This window comes from Gopherus flavomarginatus, chromosome 6 (genome assembly GCF_025201925.1).
Source record: "Gopherus flavomarginatus isolate rGopFla2 chromosome 6, rGopFla2.mat.asm, whole genome shotgun sequence".
NCBI lineage: Eukaryota > Metazoa > Chordata > Testudines > Testudinidae > Gopherus > Gopherus flavomarginatus.
The window spans coordinates 94,921,391-94,942,593 of record NC_066622.1 but is presented as its reverse complement, the minus strand read 5'-3'; the positions used below and the strand labels follow the sequence as shown (position 1 = coordinate 94,942,593).

At 42.7% G+C, this 21,203-nt stretch overlaps 2 protein-coding genes and 1 long non-coding RNA gene across 13 annotated transcripts in view; 2 read left to right on the top strand and 1 right to left on the bottom strand.

Moving 5' to 3' along the window:
• The window catches only part of HERC4 (HECT and RLD domain containing E3 ubiquitin protein ligase 4), a 93,923-nt gene extending 86,006 nt beyond the window's left edge, over positions 1 to 7,917 (top strand). For all 11 annotated transcript variants that reach the window (XM_050958298.1, XM_050958296.1, XM_050958300.1 and 8 more), the window contains one exon: positions 6,607 to 7,917. In XM_050958298.1, the coding sequence (XP_050814255.1) occupies positions 6,607 to 6,815 (209 nt within the window). In that variant the 3' untranslated portion in view covers positions 6,816 to 7,917. The remainder of the gene's footprint in view (positions 1 to 6,606) is intronic.
• A 1,000-nt stretch (positions 7,918 to 8,917) lies between these two features.
• On the bottom strand, positions 8,918 to 16,051 carry LOC127053507 (cytochrome c oxidase subunit 5B, mitochondrial-like). The gene is made up of 4 exons (XM_050958349.1): positions 15,959 to 16,051; positions 12,467 to 12,537; positions 10,636 to 10,735; positions 8,918 to 9,173 (listed from the first exon to the last, which is right to left on the bottom strand). The coding sequence occupies exons 1-4, from the start codon at positions 16,047 to 16,049 to the stop codon at positions 9,061 to 9,063; spliced, it is 375 nt and encodes a 124-aa protein (XP_050814306.1). The 5' UTR covers positions 16,050 to 16,051; the 3' UTR covers positions 8,918 to 9,060.
• The window catches only part of LOC127053510 (uncharacterized), a 54,607-nt gene continuing 49,391 nt past the window's right edge, over positions 15,988 to 21,203 (top strand). The window contains exons 1-2 of the long non-coding RNA XR_007775068.1: positions 15,988 to 16,069; positions 19,364 to 19,605. This is a non-coding gene — a long non-coding RNA (uncharacterized LOC127053510). The remainder of the gene's footprint in view (positions 16,070 to 19,363; positions 19,606 to 21,203) is intronic.

Below are 21,203 nucleotides of genomic sequence, written 5' to 3'. Positions count from 1 at the left end.
TCTAGAAGGGGACAGAACAAATTACACCTAATTTTAATAACTAATAATTATGTCTACCTACTTTTTAAGGTGAACGCATCATGGGGGAGGAAGTCTGTCTGAGCAGGGAGTCTTTGTCAATAACTTTTGTGTGTGAGTCTTATATGGTCACAAAAGGTTTGAGTTATGAGGCTCTAGGTTGGTATTTGGAGGGCTATCGTCATGTTTGGATAGTTGTTGCATAGTCAGTAACGGCACCCAATCTATTGTGCTTCATTAATTAGTGAGTGGATGGTTGGCAATGATGATCGTGTATCTTGTTCTGGATTTCCTTATTTGAATGGCTCTTTGATCACTTCACAGTGGCCAACAGGGTAGAACAGCACTGCCATGCACTTTAATATTTATTTAATTATTTTAATACGTAGGCCATGGCATTTACCACTGCATTCACCAAGTCTTGATAAGTGGATTTATTTTAGGTGGTGGATAGCCTGGTTAATTCAGCTGTTCTCATTTGGTTTGCTGATGCAAATCCTTCCCTAGTGAAGAAATTTCAGGTTATTGTAAGAAAAAAATCAAGCACATTCAGACAGAACTGTTTACACCCTTCTTTCTCCTCATGAAGTATTGCTACAGCTGTGACCAATTGAAGTGCTCACTCTGGAGCACCTTTGGTTTTGTAACGGAGCTCTCATCAGGACACTTTTCAAGAAAGCCCTTGTTGATTTCCCTGTTCACTCAATGATCTGTAATAGTCCAAATTTGTTGCTCTTCATAATATGTTGCAGTGCTCAACTTTTTGAACAGGTGCTTGGGGAAATATGAAGTGGTTAGATTATTATTCATGGCAGTCAGTAAATTTAAAATAACCGAAAAAGACTGAAATCACCATTCTCATCTGTCCAATAAATCTGGGAATTTTGTCCATCCCAGAATAGGCTCCTTTTCATTACCTACAAGACTTACTTTTTTCTTAGGTGGAAATATCATTTGATATCACTGATTGTAAAGCTAAAAGATTATAGCTGTAGAAGAATAATTGAAAACATATCCAATAATTTCATTTCTGCTTGTAGCATCTACCACAGTTTTGCTACGTGTTAGCTATTTCCTTCTGTTGTGCAGTTCTGGAGGTGGTTCAGCACTGCAGCACAGCCTATTCTGGCCCTTTCTCTGGCTGCTGCCAGATGATTCTTTCTGAAGCTGTGTAAAAACTTGTGGAAAATAGTAACAATAATTCCAATGCCAATCAAGTAACTATACGTAGAAGACCTTGCTTATAAGATAACTTATACAAATAAAATGTTGACCATTGGCTGATGAGCAGTCCAGGATGGGTAGAATTATGAGGAAGACACAGCTAGCAGAAAGAAAATTATTGGGTAAGAAATTTTCCATTCTGCAGCCCAGCATCTTCCACAGTTCTTCTATGCATGGGAAAGGGTGAGCCAGTGAATAGGGGTAGGGGAGGGTAAGAGAACAAACAAAAGGAAAATGGAGGGGGGAAGCCCCTCCCTTTTTACAGCATTGCTCAAGCAGCAAGGTTATTATTGGACCAGTGCCTCCAGCACCTTCCTGCCAAAGGGGGCCTCTGCAGAAGTTTAAGTCCACTCTCTACAACATCTGATAAAGATGTTAGCCAGTAACCATGTTGCTGCTTTGGAGATCTCTGAGGTGGAAGCATGTGCTCTTTCGGCCCACAAGGTTGCGATTGGTCTTGTGGAATGCACCTTGATGCTTTTTGGGACAGGAACATTGGCTGCCTTGTATGTCTCATCGATACATAGCTTGATCCATCTAGCAAGGAGAGCTTGGAGACTGAATCCATGAGCCTTTGTATGGAAGGAGATAAGCAGAACGCCTGACTTCCTTGTGGGTTCTGTGTACTTGATGTAAATCTTCAATGCTTTTCTGACATCTAAAGTGTGCCACGGCTTCTCAGGTAGGTACTGTGGCTTCAGACATAATGTGAGGGACATTTCCCTGCGAGGAATGCAAAAGAGAGTTTACCTTTGGCAAGAACATTTCTGAAATCCACCTTATCATGAAACGTGCGGTAAGTTTCATGCATAGATAGGTGCCCATTCTAAAACCTGTCTGGCAGTTGTGATAGCCACCAGAAAATAGGTTTTGAGGCAGAGGTAAAATGGCTATGCAGAAATCATGTCCAAAAGAATGAGTGGTTAGGGCTGTCAACACCTGGAGTAGATCCTATTTAGGAAAGATGAGTCTGACTGCTGGTTTGGGCAATATGACAGCTCTGAAGAGCCTGGATACCTGAGGGTTCTTGACCTGGGAGCCTGAATATCCTGCGTACAGTACAGTACAGGCCTATACCTAGCACATAATCATGCTTGGCTGAAGTTCTTCTATCATTCCTTCTTGAAGGAAGTCTAGAATAACTTGCATCCTGGGATGCTGTGAGTTTGCTCTAAGCTCTTGACACGAAAGGCTGAAATTATTACAGATGGATGGGTAGGCTTTTAGAGTAGAAGCTCTAGAAGAGAGCGAAGTCCCTATCACTTTTTAAGGTAGGCTGAGTGTGGCTAGTACTTCCCTTTTCAATAGCTAGGCTGTTAGATGAAGATGGTCTGGTCTGGATGGAAGAATGATCCTTGGTAAAGAATGGTAGTTGCAATGGTGGTTCCAGCTGCAGTTCTGTTAGGTCAGAGCATCAGGGTATCCCTGGCCAGTGTGGGAGTTAACACTTGTCACCTTTGCATCCTCTGATCTTATGTTTGGGTCACTTTCCTTGTGAGAGGAAAGGGCAGGAAAGCATATAGCAGGTCTTATGGCCATCTATATGACAGAGTATCTGTCATCAGACTTAGAATCTGCTTCCATGGTGAAGTATTTTGGCCGCTTTGCATACTTGAGATTGGTAAGCAAGTCAACTGATGAAACTGAATGTCTTGTGAGATCAGGTTGAAGACTTTCTGGTTTTAGGTACAATTTTGAGTTGCTGACATTGCGCTGGCTGAGCCAATCTGCCTTTTGGTTCAGTTCCCCAGTGGATTGCCTTTAGGGAAAGGAGAGTCATTTCTGCCCATTCCATTATCTCCATCCCTTCTGCATGTAGAGCTGCAGTCCTTGTCCCTCCTTGGTTGTTTTATGTAGACCCAGGACACGATTTCCATCCAGGTGGCTCTCAAATCTCAGAAGAGCTAGTTTGCCCTGAGTTCTAAGAGAGAGATGCATCTGAAACCCCAGGCAAAGGAACTACAGCCTCGTACCTTTCTAGGTCACAGATGTGCTCCCCATTCTTCATGCTGGCATCAGTGGTGAGAACCTACGGGTCTTGAAAGCATACGGAAAGAACCCTGAGGATGTTTCCCCAGACTTTCCACCATATCAGGGAGTTGAGGACCTGTTTTGGACATGTAAATGAAGTTGCATGAGTTTGAGGGAGTAGTCTCATGCTTTCAGAAGAAAAGCATGAAGGCACCTGATGTGTGATTTTTGCCAATGGGTGACCTTTATGCATGAGACCAGGAGGCCCAGAAGCTGAAGGCTGGGAACAATAGATGAGCTCTTTCACTTGGCCAGTGTGGATATTATACTAAAGGAACTTTACTTCATGTTTATTATGAATCCGTGCGCTGGCAGGAGATCCAGAGTCTGAATTGTGGTGCTGTGTGCTACCGCCTGAGATGGGGCTCTGATTAAGGAGTCATCAAAAAGGGGGTACAGGTGAATACTCTGGGATCTGAGTCTGGCTATGGTCACCACCAGCATCATCATAAATACCCTGGGGGCTGATAAGACACCGATTGGAAGTGTTAGGTACTAATAGTGATTCATGATATAAACAGCAAATCTCAGAAGCCTGCAGGGGCACACTGGAGTTTGAAGGTATGCATCTGCCAAATTGCATGAAGTTAGTAAGTGCCCTGACAGAGGGATGTCGCTATCATAGTTAGTTTCCATCTGGAACTTTATTTTCCTCATTTGTTTGTTGAGCCTTTTGAAGTTGAGGATGGCCCTGATTCCTCTAGTGTGCTTCTGAGCAGGGAAGTAGATGGAGTAAAACCCTGAGCAATGCTCTCCTGCGGGAACTTCTATTGTTGCATGGCCAGAAGTTGGGAAATCTTGTTCTGGACCAGCTTGCACTTTTGCAGGGTTGCAGGAGACTGAATGAAGAAGAGATCGTGGTGGAGCCCTTTGCTCAAGAGAGTATTCCTGGAACACACTCACCTTTCTATGGTTGAAACAAACCATTCATCTGGAAAAAAGGAAATTCTGCTGCTTAGGTCAGGGTGGAGGCACATTTGCTTGTTGTTGTAAAGGGCTTTTGAAGGTTGCAGGAGCTCCTCTAGATTTTCCTCTTGCTCCTTGGTTCCAGGGTTTTCCCTTGATGTATCTGTATCTGGTTTTCTCTGAAACCTCTGTGAGGAAGATGACAAAAGGAGCGTCTCTGGAGTTTGTAGTGGTTTGTAGTCCCTTAAAGTATTAAGTTGAGTGTGGAAGAACTATTTGATTTTAGTCACATTTTCAGTCACTGTCTTGTCCAGTTTTTCTCAGAAGAAGAGAGATATTATGAATTTAGAAGAGCACGAAACATGTTTGAAGTATCTACTTTCAAGAGACAGTCATATGTGTCTCCTAGCAGAAAACCTTGTAGCATCCATTAAAGCATCTGCCATTAATGCTGTTTGATGAAGAGATCTTCTTAAGTATAGACTTAGTAAGTTTGGTTTCTGTTCTTAAGGGCTTTCAGGTCCTCCAGCTCCATGACATTGTAACTTAAGGAAACCAATTGGCTGTCAGAAATGCTCTGAAAGTTGGTGAGGAAGCATCAAAGTCCCTGCTGTGGGTAACTTTCACCTTATCCATTGGCTTCTTGGGAAGGAAGTTTCCTTTGGATGGAATAATCACATAAGCTAGAGATGCTACTGCAGCACTGACCTTAAGCACATCAGTTATGACATTTTGTCTCCTGGAGCTTGTAGAATCTGAGTGTGTGCCTGTTAATGTGCTTGCCCTTTTCAGGAGCTTCCCACTTCTTTTGAGAGGGTAATCAGGGAGAAATGCTGCCTCTGGAGAGGATTTAGCAGGAACTTACGTGCTCTGAGGCTTGTCCTCAGGGGGCTGCTCAGTTTGGATGTGCATAGTTGATAAAACCTTTATGCACTTAGTTTCAGAGTCCTAAGGGGAAAAAGTCTATGCTGTATTTTGTCTGTTCTGCTCAGAATCTGGTGCTCTGGTGGCTCTCCTTCCTTGGTAAAGTATGAGTCTGAATGGGAGGACTAATATCCTTGGGACTTTTTCTTATCCTTTTTGTTCTTTTTGGACTTCATTAAAAAAATTCATGCATGTACATGGCTAGCCTTTGCACAGGGCTGAGCCCTCTGGAAAATTCTCCCTTGAAATCCTCCCCTGTAAATTCTCACTTTCCCAGGAGGGGGACTCACTGGAAGAGTTTTCTGACTCAAGCTGGGAGGAGGGAGGACCGATTTTTGAGCCCTGCTTCTTTCCCCAGAGCATTTGGAACCCATTTCAGGACTTTATGGTGGACTTGGTGCCGTCCTAGGAACTTATCCTAGTGGTCTTGAATTGCTCCAGGACTCAGTACCTTGCTGAATGAAATTTTCCTCAATCTTAGAGCCTCTCCAAGTTCTGCTCAATCTCCATTAGTCAGACTTTTCTGTAGTAGAGTTGTAGCTTTTTGGGGAGGGGGTGGGGCAGATAGGTCCTAACATGTCCATCCAACTCGAAATGCTGTGCCATGGTGGTAGGATAAGATGGCTGAGAAGCAACGGCATAATTCACCCTCCATGCAGCCTGTTAGTGCTCCGTCTGTGAGGTAGCCTTATTTGGGCTTATCCATGTGCTTGTGTGGCTACTGTGCCATTCCTGAAAGTGGGTAGAGCCGCTCAGCCATTGACTGCATTGCTGACTACCCAGACTGAGAGGAGTAGAAAACAAAGACTGCTGCTCACTACTACCCCAAAAATAAAGACACAGGAAAGGCCAGGAACAAAGAGAACTATGATTGACTGTTTCTGCAGGGGCAGCAGATCTGGCAGCAAGCTGGAGAAAAGGGAGTGTGGCCAGCATGGGCTGTGCTGCAGCTTTAAACCATCGCTGGAACTGCACAGGAGGGGAATAGCCCAGGCCCAGCAGAATTGTGGGAGATGCTGGGCTGCAAGAGCGTATAAAAGGAGGACAATTGCATACGAAATTCCCTTACTCAGAAACAAAGTTGTTGGTAATGGCTCATGCAGTCATTTCAAATACAGGGCAGACACATTTATTTGACATTGAACAGATTAGAACCTGTTTACTTAGTTACCTGCAAATATGATAGTGTCCACAAAAATGATGTGAACTCACTGCTCTTTAAATAAGTAAATTCTGGCACAAGAGGGACTTTGTTCTATTTGATACACATTTAACAATATAAACAGAATAAGATGTACATGAATCAGAGTTTATATGTACAAATTAGCATTCATTTACTATTTTTAATTTCAAAACCATGCTACTTTAATGTAAAAAGCTAGCCATGTAATAGAAGAATTGAAAAATGAAAATAGTGATTTAGAAGTGTAATATTGCATGGAACTGTCATTGTGAAACAGAGTGTAGTCACTTCAGCTTTCATTCTTCTGTTTTCCTTGGCAGTGTTTTTAACAGGCAGTGATCGTATTCCTATTCTTGGAATGAAGTGTCTTAAACTAGTCATCCAGCCAACAGGAGGTGGAGAAGGGTATCTTCCAGTATCTCACACTTGCTTTAATCTTCTTGATCTTCCAAAATACACAGACAAAGAAACCCTAAAATCTAAGCTGATCCAGGCAATAGATCACAATGAAGGCTTCAGTTTAGTATAACTTTAGAAATGAGATATTGTAGTTGTTTAATGTGGGAGCATTAAACTAATTCTTTGTATCTTTTTTGTGATGGTAAGTTCAGTGGACAAGTTGACAATGTAACAACTGGTTATTTACAAAATGTTCAGTGATACAAATATTAATGGAAGGCCAAAAGTCCTTACAAAAATGAACTGTTAATACACAGCTTGTATAGAACCACGTTTTTGTCATAAAATAAAAATGAGACTGTGAATGAGACTCAAGTTTCACAAACATGAATTTCAACACTTCACATATTATAAAAACAATTTAGCGTGTGAGTGCATGAAAGACTTGCTTAATTTTTTTCAATCACAGAGTGAAAACACTTCCTATTATGATAGTCCCATTTGATTATTTTTCATTTTGTAAATAAAGCTTTGTAATAAAATAGTTTCAGTTCTGATAGCAGTATGGTTTCTAGTGTGTGTAATTAAACTTGAACTTATTTTATGGCTTTTAACAAAAGAAGTGGGATTCCGGAGATGTCTTTTTCTGGTGGTGGGGTGTTTTTGTTTTTGAAAACTTAATGAAAATGATGGTTGTAATGAGCTGCCCTTTGATGTACAGTCCAATTTCCATTGTGCAATCACTTATTCGTGCTGCTGCAAAACTGCACATTTGGCTTCTGTTAAGATGGACGAGAAGACTCAATAGGCCATTTCATTTTATTACCGCTGGTATAATTAAATTGATAAAATTATAAGGGATTAATTTAGCATTGGGAATCCAACTTCTGCAGCTATAGTTTAAAAACATAAATGAGGAGCAAGACAGTTCCTATCAAGAGTTTAAACATTTCATTTTTAAATCAAAGTGTAGTTTTTGGTCACCTTTTTCCAGCTAAAATGCATTTGAAATACCCTTTTTGAAACTTCTTTTGAATTTTAGTATAAGTACTCTGAGATGACTGTGCTTAATGGAACGTATTCAGATTTGACCTTCCTGGTCTGGTTAAGTTCCAGCATACTTATGTCTTATTGATACATATGTGACTTTCACCTGTGAAACAAATATTTATTTTTTTTTAGATTTTTAAAATGCAGTGAAAAGAAAGCTACAATAAAATACTTGAATGAAAGAGTTTGTTGCTTCATGTATGTGTTCATGTATGGATGCACGTATCATGCATATTTCTTTAATCAGGAGGTAACTTCATTAAGCAGAAGACTAGTTAGAATATTGAGACCATCCTGGCTGTGACTGTTGTATTGACACAATTCAGCAGACACAGGGAAAATGTAAATAAGGCTATAACCGTCTCCTGGTGTATGATTGCAGCCATGACCTTATACCTGCACATGCCTATAGCTCACTTGTGATCTCTAATTTTCTTCACATACTGCTGTTGGGAGGCATATTCCCATCATGTGAGAGTCAAGAAACCAACACTAATGAAAATGTTTTGGTCATAAGTAGGGCCCTATCAAATTCACAGTCCATTTTTGTAAATTTCACGATCATAGCATTTTAAAAATCCTGAATTGCAAGGTTTCAGATATTTAAAAGTTAAATTTCATGGTGTTGTAACAAGCCACAAATATGTATTTAAAAACAACAAAATATAAACATGTAACGTCCTTAAGATTCAGCATTTCTTAAAGTGGGGGTTCTGACCCAACATGGGGTAACAAAGCTGTTGGGTGGGGGTGGGGGTGGGGGTGTCTTCCTTACTTTGCTGCCTTCAGAGCTTTGCATTCAGAGTAGCAGCTGCTGGCTGGATGCCCAGCTTTGAAGGCAGCACCACTGTCACCAGCAGCATAGACGTAAGTATGACAATCCTGTGCCATGCCAGATATAGTACAGGGTAAAAGTACTCTAAAGACCAGATTTCACAGGGGAGACCAGATTTTTCAGAGTCCATGATATGTTTTTTCATGGCTGTGAACTTGGTAGGGCTTTAGTCATAAAACTAAGGAATTTTCTTAGAGGTGGGGAAAAAGAAAACCAGCCCACATTTATTAACCAGTACTATTAGAACACTTCTTCCTAAACTCTCCTCAGCTTTATGAAGGATGATAATCCATGACACATTTCTGCAGTGTTGTGCATTTAGTTTTAATTAACTTAGAGTAAAACAATAAGATTGGAATTTTTAATGAAATCCAATAGAAACCAAATATGAAGGTAGTAAATATTTTGCATGCAGATTTAAGTGCACATCATATTTGTGCAGTTTAGACACAGTGAAATCCACTTTGGTTCAGTTAAACAACATAGATTTTCAATGTGGGACATCATGATGGACAAGCTTGTAGTGAGCACCACATGATGGGCAACGTTGGCTTTCTCCTGCATGCAGCCAGAACCAAATGACAGCAGAGTTGTCCTCCTCACCTGGTGTGAGAAAGGAAAAACAAAATTAAATGTTCATGCCTCTTTTGATTTGTCAGATTCAAGTCTTCTGTCACATATGCATTCTACAGTCCCCTGTGGGCTAGAATTCTTAACCCAGTGGGCATCTTAAAGTTTCAGTGAAGGATTCAATAACTGAATCAACATAGAAAGTGAGCACATTCCTTTCTCATGTCAATGGCAATTTCCATCACTACTAGTTTATATTTAATGTGCACTGTATTGGATTTTTTAGGGGGTGAAACAACAGGTGATGAACTTTAAGGCTTACTTGTGGCTGAATAAGTGCATAGTGGTCACTCTCACGGGGGAAAAAAACTAGCTTTTGGGAAAATGTATATACATCTTAAAATGCTTAATCTTGCACTGGGCAGGCACCAGAGAACTCAGATAGTACAGTTGTACCCCTAGAATGACCTCAGGCTACTTTTGTTGTCTTACTGAAAAATATGCTTTTAAGGAATCAGTAAAAGTAACATGACCACCATGATTTCTATAATCTTTTGAGACCGTAACCCCTATTCAAAGTGGGACCATTTTCATAGCTGGAAATAGAATAGGGTATCTTGGTTTTCATTCAGTCATGCCTCAGACACTAGTTATAGTAATTTCCACTTTGTAAGCTGACCATTACAATACATCCTTGCTGATTTGTGTCTGGTACTGGTAGACGTCTTCAGCCCTTCATATACACCACTGCAGTGATTAAGTTCCAAGTCTAGCAAGCAACTTTCCTTAACTATGGAAATTCCTTTGCTAGCATCATATTGCAACTGCCACTCCCACATTATTTGCAGTGAATTCTACTGTTCACTTACTAGTTTTTCAACCTCAATTTAGTGTAATGCCTGAAACACACTAGTTGTTTATGCCTGTGCTTTGACTCTCCTTATGGATAACTAGCCCCAAATAAGTGCTCTTTTATGATTAAAAATGACATTGCAGGTTGTCATATCTCAACTTCTAAGTAAACATGCTCCTAACTGCTAACTCAACATGATTTCTCCCAGGCGATGATACATAAATTCTACAGTCCAAGTTTTGCCTTAACTTACACATAACCCCTATTGTTTTTAGATGGTGTGCTCGGTGGTACTTGTTTCAACCCTCTTTCCTTCAAGATGGTTGCAAAGGTGTTACCCAATTCTGAAAGCAGAACTTCTTTGATACACAAGAAGGAATAGAAGCCAGCTCACGCCCTCTTAGCTATATTCACTCTACCATGTTAGCAAAAGCATTAAAAAAATGAGAATGTATTTTTGTCACTAAAACAGGCAGATATGACTGAATACCCATAGAGAAAAGAGGATCAATTTTGAGTGTGAATTTTTGAAGTATTAATGTAGATGTATTAAAACAAAAACCTTCTATAAAACAATTCATGTTTTATAACATTAGATAGTATGTGACCTAAAAGAACATACAAAGTTGTTCTGATACATACAGATACAGCCTACTAGCCTCTTCTTGTTGACGGATGGAACAATATGAGGATCCTCTCTAGTTCCTGCATATCCCTTGGGTTTGAATATGCTATATGGATCCTTGAGAAAAGAACAAAACATCAATCTCAGTTACTAGACTAAGAACATTGTTAACCAGTAGTATCAAAGATTGTGTCGCATATATATAAAATATAACATGTATATAATAAAGGTAATTAAATTGCTGCTGTTCTATCAGCCAAACACAGATAGATCATCTTTAGAATACCAGCATACAAGTACATGAAACTAATAGAAGGGAAGATGAGGGATGTCAAACCTTACTGTGTTAGATACTGATTTGTCAAGTGGGAGAGAGTTAATATGTTGAAGTTACTGTGCAGGGTGTCAGTTCACATGCAAGAATCAGTTTAGAGTATCAACTATTAGTGGCAGCTTTTGTGCCACTAAAAATAGATGCTGAACTCATGACAGCATACTAGCTGCCTAAAGCACAGGGGTGCTATGTGCTATTTAGAGTCCATTTTTATGAAGGCACACTAGTTTCTCCCTAGTCAGGGTTGAATACAGTACTCCAATACATGATTATTTTGATTTCCCCCTCCTGACAGCCAATAAAGGCTAATCTGCCTGAACTTCCATGTGCAATATTCTGAGAAACCTGAGAGACATGAAGTATTGGAGAGAGTTTTTTCAAAAGAGATTTTCTCTCTCTCTTTTTGTAAACGGTTACTTTTACTTCTGTGAGGGTGCTTTGGCTCATCACACATTAAACCCAGCTTACTCTAGAAACTTCGTGTGTCTTTTTCTGTTGGTCCATCTTCAAATAGATCGAAGGGTGGAGCTCATTATTTAGGGGCCCAATCCTGCACTGCGCTCTGAACAGGTGCGGTTCTTAAAAGCAGTTTGTGCATTCTTTACAAGCCTTAGTATAGCCACTAGCTAGATGCCAACTTCCTAAAGCACTTTAAGAATCACCAGCTTGGGAGAGAGAAGGAGGACCTCTACAGAAATAGTATGTTTGTGTGGGGAGGGAGTTAGCAGGGAGAAGAAATATGTGGAGAGGTAGTGTGTTCCAGGGAATTTCATGGAGGAGTAGGAGCAAGGAACTTCTAAGTTCTGTTTGCTGCTCCGCCACACATGGTGGCTTTATAAATGCTTATTTTCTATAAAACAACCTTCATCCTAGGTTCTGTAAGTGCTTTAAAACATTGATGATGCCTCAAACATCCCTGTGAGAGGCAAATATTAAAGACCATAAAACAGGCACAGTGAGAGTTAAGGGAATCGTCCAAGGCCACATAAAGAGTGATCAATCTAGGTTTGAAACACAGGTGTAACACTTAGTCTCATACCTAATCCAGAGCCAGATAGTTCATTTAGGTCCCAATCCTGCAACTGGAGCTGCATGTGTGTATCACTGACCAACACAGAGCCCTCCATGTGGACATGTGGTCGCCCACGTGGATCCAGCTGCAGAATCAGGGCTTTAGACTCTCCAGGTCTGCTTCCTCAATAGAAAATGGTACTTTGCAGTTATATTGAACTTTTCATACAAGAATCTCAAATGTATATTTAATTATGCTTCACAGCCTCCCTGTAAGGAGGTAAGAATGCAAAGTTAGGGTTTAAGGGACCTTATTTCTGCATTTCCCAAATTTTTTCATACTTACAGGGTGCAAGTCTTGCCTTACAGACTTTGGTTTGTTTTTAATTAAAATATTCTATTCAGCATTTTCCTCCTTCAAGTTACTGACATATTTACAACCTTAACTCTAATGTAATGCTTTTCATTTTGTCTGAATATGAATTATTCAATATTAAACTTACCTGTCCTTTTTTCATAGCCTCTAGAGTTTTCCGTTCAAGTCCAGTTGCCTGTTCCTCATCACTGGGAATACCTAAATAAGAATAGAATACTTCTGTATTTTATTCCTATTTATTTATCCAAAATTCAGATTCAGATAATGACTGAAGCAAACCATTAAACCCATGTCCTGGACAGCATCGTAAATAAATGTCCATTCAATTTTTAGTTGCAAAGCATTTTTGATTGAAATAAGACATTACATAGGAATTATCGTAAGGATCAGACAGAGGTCCATCTAGTCCTGTATCCTGTCTCCAATAGTAATCAGTACTAGATGCTTTTGGAGAAAGGTATGAGAACCCTGCCAGAGGTGAATTTGAGATAATCTGGCCCCCACATTAGATGTTAGATTACAGCCACTCCATCTGACTGTTTTTTGGGCAGTGGTTCTTTTCACATTGCCTGGGGCCTCTTCGGGTCTAACAAAGGGATAGTTCAAAGCTATCAAATTAGGGCATTACAGGCTACAGCCCTTGCCATATAGAATCCCCTCACAATGACTGCTTCCACAAATGAGATCATGCACCAGTTCAGACACTTTCACTTTTTGTCACCTGTTCTAATGAAAAAGTAAGTTTCAGCCTTGGCTAATAGTGTCCAAAAGTTAACATTTAAGGTAGCATCAGTCCCGTCCCTAGTGGACAACTGCACATCTAATAGAAACCACCACCACAGCTGGCACCTTTTGTAGCAGTCACAGAGGCCAATCATAGAATTACAGAAATGCAGGGCTGCAAGTGACTTCAAGATTCATCTCCCCAGGAAGAGGCAGGATTAAGTATACCTATTGACAGATGCTTGTCTAACATCTTCTTAAAAACCTCCCTGTTCTAGTGCTTAACTATCCTTATAGTTAGAAAGTTTCTCCTAATATCTAACCTAAATCTTGCTTGCTGCAAATTAAGCTGATTACTTTGTTGTGGACATGGAGAACAATTGATCATTGTTGTCTTCAGATAACTTTATAACAACCCTTGGTGTATCTCCTTCTTCAGCCATCTCTTTAGATTAAACATGCCCCATTCTTTCAACTATACTTCATAGATCATGTTTTGTTAACCTCTAATCATTTTTGTTGCCTTCCTCTGGACACTCCAATTTGTCCACATCTTTTGTGAAGCGTGGCACCCAAAACTGGACAGAGTAATCCAGGTGAGGTCTCTCACCAGTGCTGAGTACAGTAGAACTACCTACTGTGTTTTACATATAACATCTGTCAATGCAGCCCAGAATGACATTTGCCCTTTTCACAACAGTATTAACTCATATTCAATTTGTAATCCATTATAAACCCCAGATCCTTTTCTTCAGTACTGCTGCTGATCCAATTATTCCCCATTTTGTATTTGTGCATTTGATTTTTTTCTGCCTAAGAGCAGTATACTACACTTGTCTGTATTGAATTTCATCATATTAATTTCAGACAAGTTTTCTAATTTATCACGATCATTTTGAAATCTAATACTGTTCTCCAAAGTGCTTGCAATTCCTCCCAGCTTGGTGTCATCCACAAATTTATACATATTTGCTCCACACCGTCAGCTAATGAACTATCCTCCTACACTGAAGTATTGTTCTTTTACAATGATTGAAAACAACACAGTTACAAATTGGCCACTAAAACACTCACCTTCTCCCTCCGCCCTTTGTAAAACTCCAAACTTTAAATTCCTCCCAGTATCCCCCTGTGAAAATCCCATGTGAATAGATGGATCTTGCACAGCGCTTTAGAGGTCCACAACTAAGGCCTACAGATCTGCAAACTGATTCATGCAGGCAGACTCCTGCACCTGTGTGTAGGCAGTGTGACTCAAGACAAACCTAAGGGCACACCTGCATGGAGCAGCTTGCAGGATTGGAGCCTTATGTATTGTTGGACCAAGAGAGAGTTCCAGAGTAAAGGGCCTCTTGTTGAAAGCATCCTACTCCTAGATAGATTCTGTCTGTTAATCATTAGTAGAAGCAGCCACACACATAAAGTTTAAGCAGGATTCTTGTTGATACTCCAACAATGTGATAGAAGAACAATTTGGCTTCTAATGTGCATCAAGTAGCCCTAAAAGTGGGAAAATTCCTAGCACTGATATATTTCCATTTTCACTCCATGTCTCCTAATTTAACTAAGGTTTGCCTACACATTAAGGATTTTTGCCCCAACTACACCAGTGTAAAATCCCAAATGAAGACATGTCCCTAGAGAGGATGTCTGTTGATTTTTGTTTTGATTTGTTTGCTTTATGGTTTTAACCCCTTTTCCAGCTTAAATCATCTGTGTGACAGTTTATAAATTAGTAACTGGATTTGAACCCTTATCCTTTGATGGCAGCACAATGAGCTCTCACTCGGCCACCGAGGCACTCCAAATACAAGGAATATAACTTAATGTTACTTGTGTGTATGATGGGCTTTCAGGGCTCCTCGGGCTTGGCTGAATGGCAATAAACATAAAGCCAAATTCCTAAAGCACTGGATGAAAAGACTTATTTTATGAGTCCCAATATAGATTCAGTGCCCCCAACTACTTGACTACAACTGTGGTGGAGGAATTTCTTTCTTTTGCCAAGATTGTTCATCCTCTACACATACATAAGGGGCTGACACCTTATTCCTTGCCCTCAGCATCTCATCTCTTGGTCACCCACACTCGCTCACTCACTCCACCTTCCCAGCCATCACTCCCCTGCCCCCATTCTGCCTGGCCCACTCCTATAACCCTGACCAGCCCTCACATGCCCCTATATTGCCCACCCTACCAGCCCTTACACGCCCCATGAACTTATCCTGCTGCCCCTACACACCCCCTAGCAGCCCTCACACACCCCATGTACCTACCTCCCTTCCTCCTACCAGCCCTCACATGCCCCATGCACCTACCCCCGCCCCCTACACACCCCCTACCAGCCCTCACATGCCCCACGCACCTACCCTCTGCCCCCTACGGGCCCCCTACCAGACCTCACATGCCCCTATGCACCTGGCCTGCCTGCCCCCTATGCACCCCCTACCAACCCTCACACTCCCCACACACCTACCCCCTGCCCCCTACACACCCTCACACGCCCCAGCCACCTACTCCCACCCCTACACACCCCCCACCAGCCCTCACACGCCCCACGCACCTACCCCCTGCCCCCTACACACCCTCACACGCCCCAGTCACCTACCCCCACCCCTACACACCCCCTACCAGCCCCCACACGCCCCACGCACCTACCCCCCGCCCCCTACACACCCTCACACGCCCCAGCCACCTACCCCCACCCCTACACACCCCCCACCAGCCCTCACACTCCCCACACACCTACCCCCTGCCCCCTACACACCCTCACACGCCCCAGCCACCTACCCCCACCCCTACACACCCCCTACCAGCCCCCACACGCCCCACGCACCTACCCCCCGCCCCCTACACACCCCCTACCAGCCCTCACACGCCCCCAGGCTGTACGCACCCCCGGCGCTCATGGCTCTGGCGGGGGCTGCGGCCCGCCCGCCGCCGGGCAGGGCGCGCTGGAGGACGCGGAGCAGCAGCCTGGAAGCCATGGTGCCTTCCCCGGTACAAGGTCAGAGTCCGGCAGCGGCGGTGGAGGGGTCACCGCGCTCGCGAGGACATTCCCGGCCAGCCCGCGGGAGGGGCTGGAGGCGCTCAGCCCAGCAGCCAACCCGGGCAGGGCGAGGGAGGGCTCTCCTTGCCCGGCGTGGGGCGGTAGCAGGTGCGCGCGGGGTGTGGGGCCCTGAGGTGTCTGTCGGGGGTCCGTCGAGAGCTGGCTGCCGTGGAGGGAGGAGAGTAGCACACGGTACTTGCTGTCTGTCGGGTAAATGACAGCTGGGGAAAGTTACTGCGGTTTAGAGCCACGTCGTTTGGGGCAGGAAGAGCAATTTCTGTGTTTTCCCTCTGGCCAAACTCATCTTTAAATCTGGACTCGACAAATCAGCTTTTGTTTCCCTACTAAGCTGCTACTCCCAACTTTCTGCTAGGGTAGCTTATTCTGAGGGATGAGATATTCCTCCGTTCGAATGAGCTGATCCCCCCCCCCCCGTTTACTTTAACTACCCCTAAATCCCCCCGCCCCCGAACTTCCATGGAAGGTAGGAGCCTAAAGACCTTTGAGGATGTGGGCCATAGTATCCTAACTGAAATCAATTTCTCCTTCCCAATTCTTCTCTCTTTCTTTGGACTTACGAAAAACAAAACAAAACACAATTGCAATATAAGCATATGGGTTACATGTGTGGGGTGTGGGTTAAACATTTTCTGGACAAGGCCCCAGTGATTGATAGGGTTTTGGGTTCGATGTGCATAGCTAAACTGAGTGGATTCTTTGTAATGCATGATCTTCTCCACCCTGGCTGCAACCTTTTCTGGTTGCAAAACAGGATCTAAACATGACTCTGTTGGGACTTCAGATTGCTTGAGCATGCTCTGTAACAGCAAGATAGGTAATTCTGATGGGTAGCTGATTCTAACAGTACATTGCATGCCCAGGTTTGTTTGGTACATTGTATCTCAAGTTTGGTAAGTTAATTTGACGTTACATTTTTCCTGTGCCAATGTTGGTGCACTGAGCAGAAATTAGCTTATTCTTTGCTGCTGCTGCTTCCATCCGCTTTAAGGGGTAGAGATCGACTTCTCTGCTCTCCATGCTAAGGATTCTTCATAAAGTTTCCCTTTAGCGCCCTCATTTGCTCATGTCCGTTTGTTTCCACTTGAAGCTTCATATGGGAGTCTTGTGTTGGTATCCAAAATACATTCCCCAATGCTTCCTTCTGATTCTGGTGGAAATGAGCTGCTGGTTGGTTATTTTTTGGATCTCTTTGTTGGTGATGAAGGTTTTCCAACCAATGCATAGAATCTTTTGTAGGCACTTATTTTTGAAGGTGTCTGGTTTTCTGTCTAAATGTTTTGGTAGATCTCCAGCTCTCATAGTCTCATTGCTAACATACAGCTATCTCTGAGCTGAAAATCCTCAGTTTTGTTCTGATGCTGGATATCATTGATTTCCATATGTTAAATTCAGTAAATGTTGTGGATACCTTTCCTGTCCTTGATGTCTCTTCCTTTGTGAGGTCGCCATTGGTTAATATGGTAACTTTGGTAACTTGGGCAAAAAATATTTTATCTTATTTACTGTAATGTATTTAAGAAGTTCCATTTGATGATGATGTCCTTATGGCTTCAGAGCTGAGTTTTTAATAGAACATTACAACTACCAAAATAAAAGCTTTTGAGATTACAGTTAATTTCAAAGAAAAGATGCCAACAGAATCAGAACTCTCATTAGTGTTTATTACCAATAACATATATAGCTGTAAAGAAATTTTTTAAAAGACATAGTCACTGAGAATTGTGAGAATTTTTAGCAGTTCTTCAACTTTGGTCTACCATTGATGCAGCTCCTCTACAGAGTAGCAATGGTGGAAGCTGTAGTGGGGGAGGGGGGGAATGCTGAGTTGTTTTTGCTATGTTTAGTGGGAAAGACAATGGCACCATATTTATGAGGAGCTGTCAGCGAGAGATAAGAAACTGTGAACATGGACTAAATGGGAGAGGTCAGAGGAGAAAAGTATCATTATAAAGGTATTGGAAGGTTAGAGGAGTAGATGATGTCATCAGTGGGAAAGAGGACAACAAGGGAAAAGCCCTGGGGAGTACCAAAAGAGGGAAGGAAATAATGAATATAATGCCAAGGGATCAGAGAGCAAAACAGATGATGACTCAGGAAAGGACAGAGACCTAGAAGCCCAAGTGGTGTCAAGGTGAGCTGGCCAAAAAAATGCCAAATTTTGCACAATTTATTCTAGTTTTTTCAGTAGAAAATTGAATCCTTCCCCCCCCCAAAATATCTAGTGTTTGAAATGTTTTCAGTAACTCTTTCAGATTTTTTGAAACAGGAAAGCCAACATTTTTTAACAAAACTTATTTTTGATTTTCTGGTATTTCATCCACAACGGTGGAGAATTTTAAAGTTTAGAATTTTAAAAAATTCCATTTGGATTTTAAAGCCAATTTTTGTGGAAGAAAAAATTTCAACAAAAACATTTTGCCCAGTTCTAGTTTCAAGAAGTATGTAAGTGATATCAACAGTAGACGAAGGTTGAGAATGATGGAGAATACACCCTTACACTTTGAAAAGAAGCGGTCATGGTGATGTTGGGTTTGTGTACAAGGCTGGTTTAATTGGAACTTTTCAAATTAATCCACTTTGAAAATGCTTTCGTATACACAACGTAAGTCATTGTAGTGTACTAACTCTGCATTTATCGCAAACTCTGGAGTCCAGTTTCAAGTGCAAACCTTTGTTTCAAAGTGACTATTGTTTGTGTGCACACAATGTTGCTGCGAATTACTTTGGCAGTCTTCCAGTGGCTATCCTACACTGCTTTGCATGTGACGGTTACTGACTTATTGGTTTACCTGTGCCTCCTCTCCTGCTCTGGAGCCAAATTATCCCCGGCTGTCCTCTCCCCCATTTATAAGCTGGTGCATAGTCAGATTTTGTCTATTTGCTCCTGGATTCCTGTTTAATCATAATACCAGCAATACTTCAGAAGCCTTATAATGTGCTTTGAGCAGTTGCTTGAAGCCTCACCGAGACTCTGGGTCTCATTGCCTTCTGGGGAGAATTGTTGGGGCAGCAAGCTTTTGTGGCCAGCCACTACCATAAAGACCTTTTTGTAGTTACTGATAGGCCGATGTCTGCTAGGGGCCATGACTGAGATTCCAAATGGTGCTGGATAAAAAGAAAACTGCTCAGAAGCACCTATATTAAAATGAGGGACAGCAGGAAAACATGTAGTAGGGGACATGTAACCTGCCAATTTTTTGAGGAGCTGGACAGGATTTTATCAAACTACAGGACCACCTACCTCAGGCAGCGTGTGAAAGCTGCTGGCTGCAGTCTCACTCCACACACACCCCTCCCCACGGATGACCAGCAAGATTCATGAGCACAAGGAGGCCAGTGAAGAGATCTCCTTGGAAACGCTGATCTGTTGGGACTCAGGACCCTGCTGCTAGCCAGGCTGAAGACTGATTCCTGCCCTGCAGCAACCCAAACCAGGACGAAGGAGGCTGATCCTATGGAGGGAACCTCGACATGTATATTTTAATTTTTTAAATGATTTTACTATTTAAGTTTTATTAATTATTATTATTATAATATGCTGTCATGCTAGCTTCTGTTCTGGGTGCCCCATGGCTGCAGCCATTGCAGGTGAATGCCAGCTCAAAAACTTTCTAAGCCCCAATGTCCCTCCCTCCCTCAGCCCATGCTGTCCCTTCTCCCACCTCTCTTCCTCCCCCACTGGTACCCCTTTCCAAAGTGATGGCTGCTCCAACTGGACAACTGGTCTTGTCTCATGCTAAAGCCCCAACTACCAACTATTCTCAGGCCGATGCTGAGAAAGGCATGTGCACATGTATCTATTCCCCCTGCCCCTTCCCTCAGCTGTTGTGCCTGGTGGATGGGCCCCCCAAAACCATACACAACCAAAAATAAAATGCGTTCACCACTGCAAGATGGTGGCCAGCAAGATGACACAACTGCAGTCTCTACTCCATGCGCTCCCATAAGAGTTTCGAATAAGGAAAACATTATTTTGTGTGAAATGTAAAGTTTATTCAGAAATTGGTTACAGGAAAAGAAGTTTGGTTGGTGTTCTCATTTTACATGAGTAGACATGGACATTGCATGCCTGCAAAGCCACAAAGAGTACAGCTCTTCTGTAAATGTCCTGGTAACATGCATGCTTACAGACTGGTATCAGTGAATGCTTCAGGTAATCATTGCAGGACCCTGTCTATTTTTCTCTGCACTTTCAACATGTCTGCAGGGGATATAAAGCAAAATTTAAGGCTAAGAAATTGCTTGTTTTTTGTTAGGAGAATATGAGGAATAGCCGCACAGCCTTTCCCTCCAGTATAGTTCATGACTCCTTTCCACTTCTGAGGGGGAGGACCAACCATCTTGGTGAATCATTTCACAGCGTATTTTGCTGGTATGCCCTTTTTGAATAAAGCCAGTCACAGCCCACGTCCAGACTACAGCCTAAAATCGATGTGCTTAAAATCGATTTTATAAAGCAGGTTTTATAAAATCGATTTTGTGCATCCACACTAGAGGTACTTACATCGATGTTGAGCGTCCATTTTCCCTGCCGTCCATCTTTTGCTTGAGCGTTGCACTCTGGGTACCTATCCCACAGTTCCTGCACGGGTCCCTGCCCTTTGGAATTATGGGTTACTAGCCCAGTGCATGATGGGATCAAAGTCCCCGTCCTGGGTGGTTCTGGGTACAGCTTCACCCCCCCCCTTCCTGTAAACGGCACACAGTCAGTTCGCGCTGGGTGGTTCGGGGAACGCGAGAGCAAACCGCGGCGAAGCTGGTCTCCTTTCCCGGTTTGCTCTCGCGTTCCCCGAACAAGCAGGTCTCCTTCCCCGGTTTGCTCTCGCGTTCCCCGAACCCCGAGCAAGCAGGTCTCTTTCCCTGCTGTTTGCAGGGGGGTCCGGGGAACGCGAGAGCAAACCGCGGCGAAGCTGGTCTCCTTCCCCGGTTTGCTCTGCGTTCCCCGAACAAGCAGGTCTCCTTCCCCGGTTTGCTCTCGCGTTCCCCGAACCCCGAGCAAGCAGGTCTCTTTCCCTGCTGTTTGCAGGGGGGTCCGGGGAACGCGAGAGCAAACCGCGGCGAAGCTGGTCTC